At 32.0% G+C, this 19,889-nt stretch overlaps 1 protein-coding gene and 1 long non-coding RNA gene across 2 annotated transcripts; one reads left to right on the plus strand and one right to left on the minus strand.

Annotated features, from left to right (window-relative positions):
* Positions 1-9,616: 9,616 nt before the first annotated feature.
* On the minus strand, positions 9,617-10,549 carry LOC133834518 (uncharacterized). The gene is made up of 4 exons (XR_009893356.1): positions 10,450-10,549; positions 10,203-10,331; positions 9,786-9,871; positions 9,617-9,678 (listed from the first exon to the last, which is right to left on the minus strand). It is a non-coding gene; the product is annotated as an uncharacterized LOC133834518 (long non-coding RNA).
* A 3,025-nt stretch (positions 10,550-13,574) lies between these two features.
* On the plus strand, positions 13,575-15,292 carry LOC133777715 (probable protein NAP1). The gene is made up of 6 exons (XM_062217432.1): positions 13,575-13,793; positions 13,861-13,959; positions 14,074-14,181; positions 14,877-14,921; positions 15,007-15,149; positions 15,225-15,292. Exons 1-6 carry the CDS (start codon positions 13,575-13,577, stop codon positions 15,229-15,231), a joined length of 621 nt encoding a protein of 206 aa, XP_062073416.1. The 3' UTR covers positions 15,232-15,292.
* The last annotated feature ends 4,597 nt before the right edge of the window (positions 15,293-19,889 follow it).

Consider the following 19,889-nt stretch of genomic DNA (forward strand, 5'->3'; position numbering starts at 1 on the left):
ATTATTATTAAAAGAAATGCCAAATTTTTGTTCATGTAACAAAGATAAATAAATAATGTTTCTAGTAATTTAAGGAATAAATAGAACATTATTCAAAACTAAAAAATTGTTCTTAAAATTTAAACGGACTGTTCCACATGCTTTAGCTGAAACAAGCGCTCCACTTCCCACTGTCATAGTCATCTCTCCTTGCTCCAACTACTTTGCGGACTCAAGCATCTGCAAACAAGAACAAACATGCACTACAAGAAAAAACAGTATTCATAACACTTAAAAACTGCTAACCGGGACTATTGATAGCACTTCTGAAAATGCTAACATAGCCCCTGTTATTAAAAGTCCAGTCTTTTCTATAACAGTTTTTGAATGTTATGTTCGGTGTTATCTTAAACTATTCAATAACACATTTTTAGGTGCTATAATATTGAAATAATAACATTTAGATAGAGTTTTTGGTTATAAATTTGAAATTTAATCTTGTACTTTTTTCATAACACTTTTCAACTGTTACATTTGATTATTTTGATAACATTTTTAATTTGTTATATTATATAAACCATAACGATTTTTTACGCTTATAATATGTTTCTAAATCATAACATATTAAGGTTTTTTATTGTGATAATGGTACTTATAAGTTTTTTTTAACTAAAAGATTTTCATTATTGTATTTTGATAAAAAAATCAAAATTAATCATAAAATATAATTCTCAATAGATTGATAAACCATAAGTATTACATTAAACAGTAACCAATTCAAACTCTGAATGTGTCTATTTCATGAGATCTTAGTTCTAACTTAAGTTTGAAAGCATAACATAATAAAGTTTTATAATCTTGAACATTTTTTACTTCAAAAATGAAAAACAAAAAATTACAAGATACACAAAAGTAAACCATGCATGGAACTTGCTCCATCCTTCAATTCATCATCCTTTGTGCACATGTCTTTGTTGTGAGTCCATTTGTTGTGCACTTGTCATATACCTGTTTCCCTTTCTTCCACAGGTCCATGTGTAATCCTCTTTGCAATAAAGCCAGTTGTAGTCCACAAAAGGCCTATTGCTGTCAAGCTTATGTTAAGCTCCTTCTTTAGAGCACTGTAAGCTCCAGTCACATCTACACACCTGTAATATTCGAGTGTAATAATGGAATCACATCAGCAATTACTTAAAGTGGTAATTCTAGGGCTTTTATAAAAAAAAAAAAACAGAACCAAATTGCCTTGTATTAATTAAAAATGCATGAAAGTTGTAATTATAGGTTTCTATGTTGGAAGTAATGAAATTATAAGATTTTATCAGTCAATTCAAGTATAGGTGTCAGTGTGTGCCTATGCATGTGTGTAATCGGTCACTTGATATATTATGTCACTGCACAATATAGTATCTGATAAAACTGGAAGATTAGAACTTATTAAAGTGGCAGCTATAGTCATCCATGTTGCATTAATGAAATTATTAGCTCTTATTAAATATATATGTATTATACTTTCAAAAGCATCAATCAAACAATCAAAGAATATGTACTATTATCTGATAGAAGTGTCAAACGTAAGCATGAAAAATCATAGACAACCTATGACTTCAATACAGTAATGTGTATAAAAAGGAAGAATGAAAAGGCTAATAAAAGCAGACATTACATTCTATGATATCCCTTTGGGTTTGGTTGACAAGTCCTGGAAGTGATCTGAACCTAAAACAACACATATGGATTGATCTAATACATCTAGTGCCATCTAACACTTTCTTAAAGATCATAAATTTTCACCTAAAATATTATAGATATATATATAAAAACATATATCCTACTAAACAAATAGTAGGTTACATGATTTACCTGAGAATTTAAAGAGGAAAGAATACTGAAGTCGTTGTACTGGCCAGACGATGCCCTCAATAACTTTTTCACACCAGTAGAAACCTCCTGTCAAGATAAACTAAAGCTTAATATACTTAAACAATTAAACTCTATAAGAATGCTGCAAGAAAATCCCAAACAAAAATACTAGTTTCTAGTTACCAAATAGAGATTAACAATTTTCAAATAAATATGAATAAATAGAGATACCCTTCTGCTTTGGCTTTTTCTTGGCGGAGTATTTCTTCCAGGAGAGCTTTCTCTTTTCTTTTGGCCCCTTCATAAGCCGCATCACTTCTTATTTTCCTTTCTTCTATCTGGGACCTGAGTTCATGGTCCCTTTGGATAGCAGTCAAGTGATTATCAAGTGCTTCGACACTACAGATGATGACCCAAAAATTAGAAAACAGAAAGTCCAAATCTAACTTAAACAATAAAAAAGAAGAAGGAGATGAGAAATCATTAAAATTCCAGGGAAAAAAATATATCAAAAGCATGAGCACTTCAATGAGGGGAGGTAAAAATAACAATACAACATTATTAACAAAGGAATTGCAGTCTTACATTTTTCTTCCATCATGTATGGCTGAATTTCAAGTGCCGACTCATTCTCAGAGTCGTCATCATCACTAAGAGATAAATCAAGAAAATACAAAGTATTAATAGAAACTAGCGAGATCTCTAACAATCAATGCGATATCACATACCATAGAAATATCATAGAAGTCTGTCATGAATACACAACAGCTGAATAAAGCTTTTGATGACAGAATAGGGATGCAAAACTTGAATTGATAAATGGAATATAAGTAAAGGAAAACAATCAAGGCCAGTTAAATGCATACCTAACAACCATATACTTCACACTAGTTAAAACAGAACATTTCACAAATGACAAATATGGAATAGAATATAAAAATAAGTTGAGACAACTGCAGTTATATAAATATATATATAGAGAGAGAGAGAGAAAGAGACCTTTTCTGAACTATGAGGCCTTGAAAGTGAGTATCAAAATATGAAATTCCAGAGCTTAACTGGTCAGAATCCATTGATGCTTCTGCTGCTTCAGCAACGCCCAAAAGCTTTAAACACTCATTCCAACACTCAGCACCCCTCCATAGAAGCTTAGCTGCAAGACCAAAATACCCAACATCATTAACATCTTACATGAACACCCTATTACATTAACTGCGAATTGTCTAAGAATTTGGCCAACTAGAACTATATAAGTTAATCACAAATTTAAATGTTGTATTTATCTTTCCTGAAACTTCATAGAAAAAAATAAAAATACTATTCAATGCAACGGTACCCTAGTCGCATTGAAGTCCCAGCTGTTACAACACCATCCCACCTCCATGCTAACATCTGCAACAACAGAGAAAGAAAGAGAGAGAATAAGATCGTGGGTGAGAGGGAAAGAACTAAATCTGGAGACACAAACAGATGTACATATATCCTTGTATATATATAATACCTATACATGAAATAAATACATCAAAATAGAGCAACATCAGAGCAGAAACATAACTAAGAAAACTTAAGAAAAAATAGGACAGAAATGGCAAAATAGACAATGATAGTCACTAAGGAGGGACAAGTGACTAGCATAACAACCAAATAATAATCGCACCACACTTAATTCATAGTAACTGCTCTTTAAAAGTTCTATGCATCTGCCTTTATATAATATGCAATGTCCTAATGGGAATTTATATTTGGAAAGACAACCAAAGAAAAAAAGTTACTTTTTGTAAACAAAAGTAGACCCTACAAGCAAACAAAATTAACAGAAAACAGATGAAAATATTGAATACACCATAACAGATGGAAATACTCATCACAAGCTAAAATGACATGGTGAAAACTTATAAGAAATCAAGCTATAGAATCATGCCTTGTGTAGTCATGATAGCAACAAAAAGGATAATGCTAACAAGTTGCACCTTAAAAAAATGCCAAGCTTTATGCATTTTAATTTCTCATTAAGACCTGGCTAAAAGCATTGAAGCAATCAATACAAAATATTATATTACCACTGTGTCAAAAAACAATCAGTTGAATATTTATATTAGATGAAATTAGCGCATAAATGATCAACTCTTAATAATGGACCCATTCTAAAGATACTTTCATCCTTTACCAAAACATTGATAAGTGCTTATAGTAACTCTTAAAAAAACCATATTAATTATCAAAAGCATCAAACAAAGAAGCCTAAATATGATTTTGATTAAGAGCTTATCCAATTTTAGTTTAAGGATCAGGTTGTTTAGTTCTACCTCTTTTTATGAATTCCTACTTTGTAGAGCTCAGCTAAGCGGCTGAAGCTATATATAAACTCTTGTAATTCTTTTGTTTCTTAGTGAAGTGGATTTAACAATGTTTTAGTGTTTCCTTCCTTAACCAGCTTTACTCGTTATGTAATCTTCCTTTCATCTTATTGTTTGTTTTATCATTTTATTCTTCTTTTGACGATATGATTTTGACAACTTGTAAGTTTCAAATTAACTTCATAACTATTACTAATTTTTTAAAGAAAACATACTAATCTATATACTAAAATTTATCAAAGTGCATCAGACACTGTATAAGACTAAAAATATTCCTGTCCAGTCATTTCTACTGAAATCCAGTCCAAAGGTTTATTTAAATAACTAACTTCTTCGTGTGACTGGAGAATACATACCACAAGCGTAAAGCAAGCAACTAATGGCATACAGAACAGTTAGCTGAATAAGTTGTCCCCCGAAACCTATGCACACAAAGGAGCCAAAGACAACATATTATCAGGCAGTATAAAATGCTCCGAACTTACTTGCATTTTGGGTGTTGATCGCAGCCAATAAAGTAGCCGGCACCGAATCGACTGACTTTAAAAACCAATGTGCCCTCAAAACAGCTAAGAACCAAAACCATTAAATAGACTAATTAAAATTTAAAAATAAATAAATAAGCATTTAATTAGGCAGCATAGACATTCCCCATTAAAGAGGAATAATAGAAATCATGCCCCCCCTAAAAAATGATTAGCGCCAACCTTGAAAAGGAAAAATTTTAAAACCATCTAAGAACCATTATGCAAAGAAGGAAAAATAAATGTAGAGAACTTTTGAAATGCAATTCAGAAATGTAAAATAGAGAGGACAATAATATTTCTACACAATACATTTTGCATAAAACTTTGCTATTACTTAATGTTGAAATTATCATTGATTCTAGGTGATATTACAGCCGTATTTTACAGCTGTGATCAGTTATTAATTTTCTCATTTGTAATAATGTTGATAGTATGCTATCAGAATATATCTTTATAAGCAATTAATTAGGAGAAAACTCTTATATATTCAACCTTAAATGAATGAATAAATTGCCTACATATGGAAGCGAATTTTCAATTATCAAATGGCCAAATTCTCACAATCCAATTTGGTTGTATCCTCAATTAGACAAGTGCAAATGATCTCCATTTCATCATTACAAAAAAAGACATAAAGGTAGTGTGCAAAACATAGTATCTCAGGCAAAAAAATAAGTAATAAAATAGAAGAACAAATTTACAAAACATGCAAAGTTTAAATCTATTTTCATTTCTTTTCACTTCTGTGATCAAGAACCTAAAATATGCAAATGAAATACAATTGCAAAAACTGATATGCAAATAATCATAGTTTAACTTTAAGAGAGTAGAGCTTCAGATCACACTTATAACAAAAGCTTAATAAAATCAGATAATAGAACATGCATAAATCAAATCTAGACAATCCTAACTTCATACAACAAAAAAAAATACAGCAAAAAGGACTAAAGGAGAGGTAACTACAAAAAGACCAACACAAGCAATTCTAACCATGGTAGAGACTAACTACAATCAATAACAAGAAGAGTCTATATTAACAAACCAAACAATAATACTAACAGGACTAAAGACACTAACAAATACAAATAGTAAAGTATTGACTAAGTGTTGCCGGCAAGAGAATACTCAATAGTTATATGGTTAATAAATTTATTAATTAATTGATTTTAAAATCACTCTTCATTTACCTAAAAGTTTCATTTACTTTCGGTGAATTAATTCCAAAGTGAGTCAAGGATTTGATTTTGAGACCAAAAGACAAACAATCATTCATTTATAAGCATTTTCAAAGCCTAGTAAACTGTAGACACCTAGAACATCCTAAAACTTACTCAGATCATCAAGAATAAAGATCATCCTAAAAATCCTGGTAGCATAAACAAATGGAATTAGAATAAAGATCATCAAGAAAACCAAATATTTATTTGCAGACGTTCACAATAACATTAAAGCAGATAAAGATGGTCAAGGTAAAGGCAGAATACAAGTACCACAATAACAAACCCAAAGAAAATACCTGCACATTTTTGGGGCTAAGGACAATGTTTCTCTTTGATCAACTGATAATTCAGAACCAGGACATTGTAAAGCACTGCCAAAATCTCAAATTAAACCAAAATCTTCTATATTGTCAGGTCACAAAAGGCAGATATGCTATTATATTTCGTATTAAAATACCAGGAGATGCCAATTTGAAAGAAGCAGCAAAATTGAATCTTTGTTTTTAAAGAAGCTAGGAAAAACCTTTTTTTTTTTATAAAACAAAAAAAAAAATAACAACTTGTGTTAATAAATGAATATTACACGACAGTGAGTGGTGAAAACCACCACAAGTATCGCTTCAAAACAAAAACTAAGAAAAAAGAAAAAGGTAGCTAAACTACCATTACATCAATATACAAAAGAATACATTACAACAAAACAGAGGACAAAGAAATGAAGTTATATAACATCAAGAAATGGTAAAAAGTAGTATACCTCCATAATGGATGTTATTCCAATCAAGTCAACAAGCTTCTGCATAATGATTTCTAGTTATAAATTACACAAGTTCAAACTATAAGAATAAATAAAAGTGAGATCAAGAATGAAATATAATAATATTTTCTAGTTATAAATTAAAACAGATACAGCTGGTACAGACAAAGAACTAAATCTAAACATCTCACAAAGTGTACATCATACATGTTTTTAATAATTCCAAAAAGTAGAAGCAGCAACACACACATGGTTCTTTGAGGTATTTTCACAAAACATGGTTTACATTGTATCAGTTTAATGGAATAATTACATATGATCAACACTTAAATCTCATCAATAATGAATACATTAATATATACCCAATAATAGAAAAGAACAAGAAATCAAATGGACAAAGTAAGATCTTTTGGAATTGGCAAGGCTGGGTACCAACATAAAATGAATAGCACGTCAAAAAGAGAAAAATCAAATAAACCACTCAAAAATCAAAAGAATATGACAAGCTTTCTTGAAATTCAGCATAACTAAAAAAATTCAGATTGTATGCCAAAAATGAGTTTCATGCAACTTTCTAGAAAAAATTCTTTTGTAGCATCTTAAAATTATTTAAATACACATGTTAGAGCAAAAAAACCACTGGAAATTAAGAAATTAAAAAAATGGCATGTTTTTGGACTTGGTGCAGTAGGGGATCCAAAAAAAATTTAAAATAATAAAGACTCAAAAGTATTATATATTCATATCTCCTTAGAGTGACTATTCGAGGATGAGGAGTGGATATTATTAATAATTACTCAGCATCATTATGTATTTATATCTAGTTATTTATACATTGAATGATTACCCTTATTATTACTTTATGTATGAATGATTACCCTTAAATGATCCTAACACTGCACATGAATCAGACTACAGGCTTTCTTTTTTCTTTTTCTGTTAGGAAAATTTGGCCATTGATTAATTTTCCTGCAAATCTAACCATGAAAAGCCAAGGCATTTCTACAACTAGAAAGTGATTCCAAATAGTATATACCATATGTAGTTATACAATTGAATGACTGCATGACTTCATTGCAAATCCATTTGAAAGAGAAGAAAGGTTATCAAAATCTTGTCATCATTATTATTGTAATAATTTTAAATAAATTTAACATATTTAGAAACTGCATCTACATCAAGTCAAAAGAAATATAAATTCACAAGACCCAATTGCATATTGACTAAGAATTCCAAATCCAATAATTATATTGCTTAACATCATGAAAAACTAAAACATCACAGCTTGACACCACAGTGTCCAATTGCAAAGCAAGTTTAAAAGCTCCCATCACCAAATGAAAACAAAATAATGAAGGTATCATCTATACAGCATAAACTAACTTTAGTCTTTGAACAGCAAACATGCATATGAAGCATGGGTCCTAAACTGTCATATTAGGACAGTTAATATTAGATTTTCCTTTTTAGAGATTTGCAATACTGACATATGCTTTGCTTTTCTAATATGAGTAGTGGCACTTAATTGTTGAGGCTAAACAGTTAATGCCCTCACATTCAGACAAGAAGCTAATGTTACTCATATGCTAAAAATTTTCCTGTTTAAAAAAAGAAAAAAGGAAAAGTTACAATATGATAAGTAATTTTTCACATATAAGCTGAAGGAACCCATTAAAAATGAAAACAGAAAACTAAAAGGGACAAAGAACTAAAAAATTCCATTTGACTGTCAGCTTACCAGTTGGAGTGACCACCTGTTTTTCTGTAAATGGCAGATGTCCCAGACCATGCTCAACGACCTGGTAATAATTTCAAGATCATTACTCATTGACTAATCCCATTCTCAAAATACAAAACCATAAATAAACCATTCTCAAAATATATGATTCCCTCTATGCACATAACAAGGTTTTGCAATCTATCACATAAATGCAAAATCAAAGCAAGGAACAAAGACAGATATAGAAGTTTGTCATGTATTCTCATTAGTTATACCAATTAAGTAATGAACATCAAAAGCTAAAATGGCTTGCTGTTTGTTAATTTATTCCAACAAAAACTGAGAAATTACCTTATAAATCATTGAGTTTGTGAGCATTTTTCTTACTCAAATTTGACTCTTTCTCTCCATTTCCAGGCATAGCTAATTCTTTCGCAAAAATAAGTGCCTAGCAAAGAACCAACATCAAAAACTCCCATGAAAACAAAATAAAGCTGAGAGCACATTAAATTACCCTATACAAGTTATTCATGTTCTATTTTATTTGGAATTCAGTAAAAAGATTTGTAGAACATAATATTGTGTTTTTCAATACGATTTTGATTTCAGTTTGAACAAAACAAATGCATGTCACTTGAATCAGCATCCAAAGAAGATCTGAAACTGGTTTTTCAAAATTACAACTAGAGAATGAGATAGCGAAACCATTTTTCAAAATCCCAAAACCTAAATTCTCAATCTAAACAAGTCATCACAAAACATAAATAGAACCAAGGAAAGCTTAAAAACAGCCCTGAATTTTTATGAACAACTCCATTAAACACCTGATTGCCATCCAAATTTTTAAACTTACAAGCATAATGAAAAAAAAATACACTCTGAATCTTTAAACAAGAGGGAAAGTTTTTAGTTCAACAAGTGTCACATGCAGATGCAATTGTTTTAAAAGTTAAAAAAAGGACCCATGTGTCATAGATAGAAATCACTCCACTGTGATATTGAATCCTTGATTTTTAGCTTGCACATAACAAGGTTTTGCAATCTATCACATAAATGCAAAATCAAAGCAAGGAACAAAGACACATAAATAAAATAGAAAATAACTGCTAAGTATATTGGCTACCTCGTGAATAAGCAAGCCTGAATAAGAAGAGAAATATTCATATAACAGCAAGCAAAAAATATCCATTTCAGAGGAGCAATATGGTCACATGGACCTTCTTTTGGAGCCCGCATCCTCATCATAATATGCCAGCTATTCACAATCAAATAGGGAACAACAATTAGTACCTACAACCGAGAACGACAGAAGATTTCATAGAAAAAAAAATAAGTGCTAAAGAAAGTAACAACTGCTCTGACCTGTCGATTTTCATTTCCTTAGCATCCATTACTTGACGCAAAAATGACTTTACCGCATTTTCATCTGTCCCAGGATTTTTCTTCCCCTGTAGCACCAATTAATATGGCTACTGATTAAACTGAAGTTCATAACACGGTAAATGAAAATAGTTTTTGTACTCAGTAGCTTAAATAAAGTATGCTTTTTTTTCTTCAGTAAATGTGAATATCAACACTTTTTCAGGGGTTTTAACATTAAAAGATTCAGCTCAACATCAAACATATCATCAAGAAGTGGCTTATGAGTCAAAACAAGATGAAAGGATATGCCACAACGATATATACATATATATGTATATATATCTGAATCGGTAAAGAAAGCTTTAACAGGTATAATGAACAAGTAGAAGTGATTTGAAATGTTCATGTTCTTCCTACCCAGCCAAATGAAAATGGAAGATTGTTTCATGTTCCTAAGGGCACTGTTGCAATTGCTGGTGGATGAGATAACTTGAGATCAGAAACAACTCCAAGAAGCCACCCTGCGGTTCCATCACCACCTGCAACCTGAAGAGAGCAAAATACATGTCAACTCTCCAATTACAAATTTAAAAAGAGTCATCATATTCTATATAATATTATATCATCATAAAGGGTAAGACTAAAATTTTTATCAAAAACTCACAATTAATCTCAAGTTCTCCTGGATATGAGTGGCAAACTTATCTCCTTCCCTCTGCAAATTTGCAAGATTAACATAAATTTGGCGCAAAATCTTATCCGGACCTTCTTCCCCCAAATAAAAAACCTGAAGAAAATTAGCATCTTCCAAATCAGCATCACACTCACACACACAAACACAATTTATATATAAAGGGTATATAAATATACCTAGTTTTCATTGAGAAGAGACCTATAGGTCACAAGAAGATCACCACCAAGTTGGCCTCCACTTTTGGAATTGATGAAAATGATGACCGGACACTTGGGTTCATCTTTAGGAGAAATACGAGAGAGAGAGACTTCGTGAGGGCGGAGAGGGCGGAGTGAGTCTTCGTGAGTGAGAGATGGAGGCTGAGAGAAATCTTTCGGGTAACTTTGATTTAGGGATTTGGCAGATGAGACTAACAAAAAAAAAATCATTTTGGCGCCTGAGTTTTATTCATATGGCGCCAAAATATGTCTTCCGTGTATTTTTAATCCCACAACAATAATAGCACTTCTAAATATATGCTATTCTTTAATGTAATATATACTAAATATTGTTGTAGTGATGGTTAGTGGAACCAGAATCAACTATCCATGATAATTTATTATGTTCCACCATACAAGTTTCGAGTACAAGTAAATCTAATTTACCTTTCTTTTTCTCTTTCAGTTCGGCGAGAAACTTTGGACAGTTTCTATTTCAATGACCATCGACATTACAATGGAAACACTTTCCTTTTGGTGTCTTTTGTTTGGGGTCATTGTTCTTTTTGTTCTCGGGTGCCTTGGATGACTTCTTTGCCTTTTTCGGATTGTCCTTTTTAGGTTTGTAGTCATTGTTATTGTTTTTCCTTTTCTTCTTAGAAGAAGATGGTTTTGCTTCAGCAACATTTTCTTCAGCCTGACTTGATATCGTCTTGTTCAAAGACTCAAAAGTTTGTAATTCATTCAGCAATTGTGTCATGTTAAATTCTAATTTGTTCATGACATAATTTTTTGTGAATGTAGAAAAAGAAGGAGTTAAAGACTCAAGTATAATGCTTACTTGTGTCTTTTCATCCATGACTGCTCCATGCGTCTCAGCTTCATGAAGTACACTGATCATGTTCAAAACATGCTCACGCACAGATTGACATTTCTTCATCTTAGCATTCATGTAGGTTCTAGTAGCCTCGTGACGATTTTGATCAGATGGGCGCCCAAACATTTCCTTAATAGATTCTAGTATCTCAAAAGCAGTTTCCATGGATTCATGCTTTCTTCGTAAGACATCACTCATGCTTACAAGCATATAGCCCTTAGCTTTGTTATTGGATTGAATCCATGCATCAAATTTGTGTCGAACATGTTTCGGGGCATTGGCGCCAGGTTCTTCAGGACATTTCTCATTTAGGACAAACTTGTGGTTTTCGCTAACCAACAACAGATTCATATTTGATTTCCATTTTATGAAGTTATCACCAGTTAATTTTTCTTGTGCAATTAAAGCAGTGATGGGATTTCAAGAGATAGACATATTCTGAATAAAAAAAATACAAATATTATTATATTTAGATAAATAAATATCAATGTTTCGGAAATTAAATGTGATGCATGAGCGCAATTAAAACACATAAAATAAAGATTAATTTCCACGATAAAACTTTTTAACAATTAAAGTGCCACCATAGGGTCGGTCAAATTAACTTAGAGAGTTTATAAGACATTCTTATCTTTATTGTTTAAAACTTAAAATAACTCTTTATTTTCTCTTTTAAACATTAAAGTACTGCTTAGTTTGGTCAAGTTATGATTTTCCACTGAAAAAGCTTAATCATAACTTTGTGAGTGTAACCCATTATTTCGGAGTTCATGACTTAACTTAGGACATGCTGCCTTAGGGTCGGTCAAACCTAAAATACATCATTAGTTCCTATCTTTGTGAGAAATATAACCTTGCTATTGATATGTCTAGAGACCTTCCTTAGGGGGACGAAAACAAAGTCGTCGCGAGGCGCTATTCATATCTCATGGTGTTATATTAAAAATGGAGACCGTGGGTTATGTTGAGTTATCAACCCTCTCCCACTCACTATTTTGAAATAAGTGTTTTTAACCTAATTAATTCCAAATTAATTATAGAATCTTTAAACTTTATGAACATAATTAAAATTGGAAAGAAAGCGAGTTTCTAGGTCCATATCAAATTTTAAATTACCAATTATGTTCATCTAAACTTTACTAAAAAACAATTTTAAAATAAAGTTGGTTTAAAAAAAATTAAGTTATAAAGACTTAAAACCGGTGTGATATTTTACCAAGTCTTCAAAAATAAACTAAGTAATTTATATGCAATTGGTTTCACAAAACAAATCATATAAACATATAGGACAATCCTAATAATCATGTTTCTACTAATGAGATGCATGATTATGACTGTGTGGGTGTTTATGTATGGCACAAAGTGCATGAACATGTTATCAATCACATCAATCACATGAAAATAATTATTCACTACAACAAATCTCTCTTTCCATAACACATGAATATAAGCTTTTTCAAAAAGTATTATACTAAGTAAGATTAAAAAGAAGTAAAATTAGATTATAGGTGGGGACAAAAAAAATTTAAGCGCCAAATGAAAAAATGTGTTAACTTTTTGCCCAAATCCAATTTTTCTTTCTCTCACCTTATTCCTTTCTCTCCGCCCAAATCACTTTGACAGGGGCTCCATCGCACAACTCCACCTCCATCTCCATCACAACCTTTGTTTCTTCTCTCCCCTAATTTGAAAAATTGACCTTCTCTATCATCGGCAAACGGCGCAAATGATAGGGGCTCGTGGGTCTTGTGAAAACGACGGGCTCAGGGTCGTGGGTGGCTCGGTCTCACGGAGGGGGTGGGTGGCTCGGTCTTGCGGAGGGGGTGGGTGGCTCGATCTCGCAGAGAGGTCGTAGGTGGCTTGGTCTTGCAGAGGGGTCCGAGCCCCCTCTTCTTTCTTCTTGAAATTTTGGTAAAATATGAATCTCTCTAATTAAATTATTTATTTATTATGTCTTCTTGAGGTGCAATTCTTCTCCTAACATACATTTCTTGTGCTGGTTGATTCACACTAGCTTCTATATGAAGCTGTTTGAGGGTGGTGAGTTGGACCGTAAAGTTATGGAGAAAGCCAGTTGTCAAAACTATTCCCACACCCCATGGGAATCAGAGAAAGGTGATGTCTATGAAAGGCAAACTTATTACAAATTTGACAAGTGTATTTCCCGTTACAGAGGAGAGACAAGAAGTACTAAGCAAAGAAGCCCCATTTCTGATAGTATTGGATGGATTATTGAAGAGGTCATGACTCAAATAGTTGCAGTGTACCCTGGTTAGTGTTTTGTTTTTCTCCCTTTTTTTCTCTTAGTTTATACTTTTGATTTTGGTGCTGATAATAATAATATTGAATCTATACCCATATCATCCTCGATATCCAGATATTCTTACAAATTCTGCTCATCCAATGGTAGACACTTCTTCTGTGTGATTTTTAGCTGTATTATTTTCAATTGTCCCCCCACCCCCCAAAATTTCAAGTGTAATTGTTAGCTAATTGCTTCATTTTATTTGCTCCTTGCAGAGAGCCCAGGATCTTGCAAATGTTACTTCTTATCGAGAATGGGTGTTATTTGGGTATCTTGTTTGTCCAGATGAGCTGCTTCATGTTACTAGCATCGATATTGCTATGGTAAACCTTAGTAGATTACATTTCTTGATTGTGAAAATAAATTTGGTGATTCGTTGATAAACTTCTAGCTAATTTTACAAAAAAAAATGTATCATTTTATCATTCACAATCATGAGCATAGTTTCCACTTGAGTAGCTCTGGTGGTTTGGTGTGTGTGGGAGGAGGGGGGGGGGGGGGGGGGGGGGGGCTTCAAATCCCCATTGATGCAAGAAAAAAAGAAAAACAATCATGAGCATGACTACTATAATTTTAGATCTTTAAAATGCACACTGATTTCGGTCAATGGGTCTTTAATTATTGTTTTATGCTTTTAGTCGCTTAATTAATCTTTCAACCATGAACACAAATGGGATTTTTCTTTTTATTCAAATATATTCCATATATGCAATAAGTATTTTCTTAATATGCCATAAGTGATTTGTAATACAAGGTTGTTTCATATAAAATAAATGCCATAAGTGATTTGTAAAACTTTTGTAATTGTGCCAATGGTATGTACCCATGTTAAAGGGTAGAAGTTTTGTATAAATGTAATCGCCATGCTAAGTATTTGTATTGAAATTCTTTTCGTTGTAAGATGTGGAATAGAATGATCTGGTTGAAGAGTACAACATTAAAAACATGATTGATTTATTCAATGGAATATTGTATTGCTTGTTTTTCTCACCTCTTTCTTTTTTGTTGATTATTTCAGGTGGTACTGAAAGAAAATCTAGTTCTAACATTATTTAGGGATGAGGTGAGACTTGCCATTTATATTTGTCTAATGAAACATGTTATCAAATTGAAGAAGTTGACTGTTTTCTTGACTTTAAAATATGCAGTATATACTTCTGCATGAGGAATATCAGCTCTATGTTCTACCCAGAATTTTGGAATCAAAGAGGACGGCAAAATCTGGACGCACCAAGCAAAAAGAAGAAGATTTGGAATATAGTGTTGCAAAGCAGGTTGAAAAAATGATTAGGTATGACCCTTTTATTCTTCTTCTTTAAGCAGTTATATCTAACATAAAACTGTAATTGGAATGTTTGCAAAATAGTGAGTAGGAACTAGAAAAAGCAGACTGTTCTCGTGACGTTATTCATGTCACAATTTTCACCTTCTCTGATTCGCTGTAGTATGCCAAACCAAATTAAATGCCCAAATTTTTTTGGGTTCTACCATGCTAAAGTTATAGTATTGATAGACCTCCTATCACATGTGTACACAAGGAGAGGCAAGGGAGAGAGGGCTACACGTGGTTGAGAGTTAGTTATGTGGGAAAGGGTTGTGTGGGATGAGGGTGCAGGGTTTTTTGGTGTACCGAGAGTTAGTTAGAAAATAAGAGGAGGAATTATTGAAGTCAGGGTGTGGAGAATTTGGTAAGTTGTAACCAGCAGTGGGAGAGATTCCTGGCTCTCGGGGGAGCAATTTTACTGTGACTTCATACTTTATATAGTCAAATTTGTCTATAAAATTATAAATCATTGAGATTTCTCTCTAATGTTGTTCTCTCTACATCTTTTCTATCTGTTGTTCTATTTCTCTCTATGGATTCATCTCTTGTTATCTATCCTATTTTCTCCTTTGGTCCTATATCACCCTTAGTTTATTCCTTTCTGTTTATGTGTTTGCTATACTAATTTTCTATTAGAATTTCATAACTATGCAACTATTTTTCAGATGCCTTTCATATTAAAATGCATAATCAGCTTACATTGTTTTAGTTGTGTTTCGATGTAGGCTTGTATAGGAAAATACTTCCTATACTGATGTTTTTGTACGTTCCTTGCTTAAAATAATAAAATAAAAATGACAACAGAATGCTGGTTTTTAAACATTCTATTTGCATGTTTGTTAGGGTATATAGCTTCTATGATGACATGAGTTTTTTTAAAATGCATCCTCTACATGCTTGTTTATGGATGCTTTAAATAGAAAATGATTGTTCACTTAAAAAATTGAAATGTGTTGCAGAATTATGAATGATGCAAGTATGGGGCACAGTTATGATGGTTTGTTGTGGACTCTGAGGTATTAAATAGTTTGTTTCTTTTCAAATTCTCTCCAACTCCACCTTTCTTTTGTGAGCTCATACGTTTCTATATTTTTGCATCTAAAGGAGTTTGCAAGAACTCTCTTTTGTGTTACTGCTACCAGATTCAGAGGTTGCAATTTCATCTAGTTCTTCCTCTTTAAATGAGGTACACATTTGGATTTTTTGCCTTTTTGTATTTTGTTGTTGCTGTTAAAATTTGCTTGTCCTTAAAATGTTGAAACTTAAATTTTTTAGAATGATTTTGTTCAGTTTTGTATTATTTTGAAATATATGATAACACATTTGAATGGTTCATATGTGTCAACTTTGTTTTTGATGTACATGCTTATGACTCCAGTCTGTATATTTTGAAATGATGGCTTATGATAGATGTATTCTAGAAAAAGAAGGTTATTAGCAAATGGTTTTTGTCAACTACGACTTTCTAGCAGTCAGCAGGATTTTTTTTTTTAAAATAATTATAGTACCAATGCTACTTTTTATCATATGGCGAAAATAATATTACAGCTAAAAAAATTGTAATGAATAAGACCATCACAAACTCAACCAGAGGTTAAGCATCTAATTGGGAACACAACAATGAAAATTTTTAAACAGAAATAAGTTACAGCAAGACCTCTCAATCTATCAACAAATCAGAAAAGAAAAAAGGTTATAAATTCATTTACACTTTTAAACCAAACTGTATCCCAAAATTTCGGTTGCAGTTTTCATGTGCTACCACTGTTGTATGGGTGTTTGGCCTGTCTAAAGTTACAACCAAATACACCAATCTCTATTCTAATCAGAAAATGACAAGGTCTTTGACCTATTTAGCCTTAAAGTTTCACTGTCATTAGTTTTTTTAATTTTTCATTGAGTTTCAAATATGAGTTATATATCATATAGTATTTTAAGGTTCACATTAACCGAATTAAATGTTATGTTATCCAGGTCAGCTTTTTTCTTCATTTCATGCTACTTTACAAGGAAATGCTCCCAAGTAAGTGGTACAACTAATTAGTATATTTTCACTGTTAGTTGGAAGATATGCAGCTATTGTTGACATGAACCGGGTTTTAACTAGAATTAGCCTAACATGATCTACATTTCTGAATAGCATGCACACATATCATGTATTTACAATTAGACAGAGACACTTAGAGAGATCTGAATGAGTCATGATTGGGCGTGGTCTTAGTGGTTCCTTTCCAAAGTAAATCTTTTTTTTTTTTGGTAATTAATACATCAATACCATTACATGCTAATAATGTAGTTACAGGTCATATAAATCTTGATACAAGCAACAGAGGTTGTATGTATAATGTGTTAAATCAACTTCCTTCATGTTGGGTCATCTTGAGTGATAGGTCTGTTTCTTGTTTTGTTATGCCCGAGATGGTTTTGAAGGGGTTGAGACACACACACAATCATTTTTTTATACATAACTAGAGAAATATATGACAAGCAGTCCTTTCCAAAAGAAAATAAAAATACTATTATAAGTTTCTTAAATCCAACAATGTAAAGATTAGATGAAACACTGAGTTCCATTAATAAAGAAATTGAAAAAGCTCAATTTCTGTCCAAAGCTATCTTCAAAGACATTTTTTTTATGCCAGCTTATCATACTGTTAAGTACTTGGCACAGGGCCAGATTTGTGTCCCAAATTGTACGCATCTCCTGGTGTCAGCCTGACTCAAAATTCTGGTCTATTTTCTTTTACTATGAGAAAAGTATTGTTCTGATCACTATAGTTTTGAATACATTCTAATTGTTTTTTTTAATGTATTATATATTATTTATTTGGAAATTATTGATGATGTGTGATTATGTGGATGTGATATTTGATGCGATCCTGGCCTTCCAGATTTGTTTAACAATACGGATATCAAAACTAGGCCTCTTTCTGATGTATTGTTTCTATGTGTTCTATTATCAAATTTCATCTATGGTTCCTACTTTGTAAGGTTTGTCTTATCTTTCTTGCTATGTTTTTAATTTAGTCTTTTTGGATTCTCTTTCCCCCTAAATCACCTTGTTTCATGAAAGGCAGCTTAATGCTTAAGTATCGTGTTTCCTCATCTATTTTATGTTAACTATTGTTATGCTTAAATGGTGATCAACTTCAACATGTTTCAAAAAATCATACAAGATTACGAGAGATGTTGATGGCAACTTTGTTGTCTTAGTACAATTTCATCATGGATTCATGATTGTAAGGCAAGGGGAGGAAACTTAAGTAAAAGCTTATGTACCAGCATCATTGCTTTTTTTTTTGTACAAGTTGGCTATTCGTCCTCTAAATAGAGTTTCAGCTCTGACACCATAAAATTGAATTTTCTTGATTGAAACTTTAACCCCTCTTTACTTGTTTACTTGTATAGGACCTTGTGGAGAAACACGGATATAAAAGTTATTTATTTAGCTTAATTATAAATTATATAAATTGTAGGGGATTAAATTATCTGTAGGCTCTTTTAATATGGAATATCTTAGCAGGTCCTGATTATGTGGGATCAATTGAGATATTTTAAAGTTTTTTATTTGTTTCCCTTTGTTTAGCTGACTTAACCTAGGATTGTATTTTGTGTAAAAGGCTTCTATTCTCTAATAGAAAAAGTAGTTGAAGAAATTACACTCTTTTCCACATGGTGTCAGAGCTTGGCTCTATTCTAGGTTAGTTTCTTCAAAGTCTTTGTTGCTGATTTTTGTCTATTTCCAGCCTTCATTGCTGAGTTTTTTTGGGGGGCTATGTTTTTAAAAGACAAAATAGAGTATTACATCTTATTTTTCGGTTTACATTATTGGAATTTTTGTGTGCCATTATTTCCATTCCTTCATAGCCATCAAGTTTGATTTTACCTTTCACAATGTCTGAAACAACCGTGACAAGTGATTGCTTATATTGAATTGTGTCACCCTCTTTAACGGTAAATTGGCCATAATAATATATCATTATATTTTGAGCACACCATGTCACTATGTTAGGTACCTTTTGGCATATTTTAGGCAAGTATCCAAGACTGGATCTTTTTTTCATATGACCAAAAGTTTCCTAGTCATAATGTTTTAGTACTCAACTACTCTCTCTCTCTCTCTTAATTATAGCTTTGGAACATCATAGCACAAAGCATTTTTTTTTTCACATTTATATGGAAAAAGTACAGCAGTGTTCTAATTTTTCACCAACCAACATCAGATCGTTGCTTTTCCAAATATGTTTATTTTAAGTGTAAATTTTATGTCAGACCAAATATGTTTTTTAATATTTTATTTTTTTGTTCACTTTATAACTTGTAGATTGGCAATGATCTTTCTCAATTTGTGGGGCCTCTTATCTTGAATCAACTCTACAGGTTGGTTGGTTCTCCTTTCTTTAAATCAGTACTTTGCAAGAGATGTGTCCTAAATGCTTCAGATTTTTAATTTTATTTTTAGTTCTGAGATGCTTCTTGTTATTGTGACATCTACTTGTTCATGGTGGGGAGAATAGGGTAATCATAAGTTTTTAATTCTGATTTATAAGTCCAAAATTCTGTAAATAAATCATTGTTGCATTGTTGTTGTTGTTGTTGTGATTATTTATTTTTCTGAGGGGAAGAGATTTTGTAAGCTCTTGAGAAATTCAGAAAGTTTCACTCATATTTCACTGAATTTTACTTCTACAAGAGTTGTTGCTGTTC

The sequence above is a fragment of the Humulus lupulus genome, chromosome 1 (genome assembly GCF_963169125.1).
Source record: "Humulus lupulus chromosome 1, drHumLupu1.1, whole genome shotgun sequence".
Lineage (NCBI taxonomy): Eukaryota > Viridiplantae > Streptophyta > Magnoliopsida > Rosales > Cannabaceae > Humulus > Humulus lupulus.

Coding starts and splice junctions, on each gene's coding strand:
- LOC133777715 (XM_062217432.1), top strand. CDS start 13,575: ATGAAGCTGTTTGAGGGTGGTGAGTTGGACCGTAAAGTTATGGAGAAA. Junction 13,960..14,073: donor CAAATTCTGCTCATCCAATG/GTAGACACTTCT, acceptor TGCTCCTTGCAG/AGAGCCCAGGATCTTGCAAA. Junction 14,182..14,876: donor CTAGCATCGATATTGCTATG/GTAAACCTTAGT, acceptor TGATTATTTCAG/GTGGTACTGAAAGAAAATCT.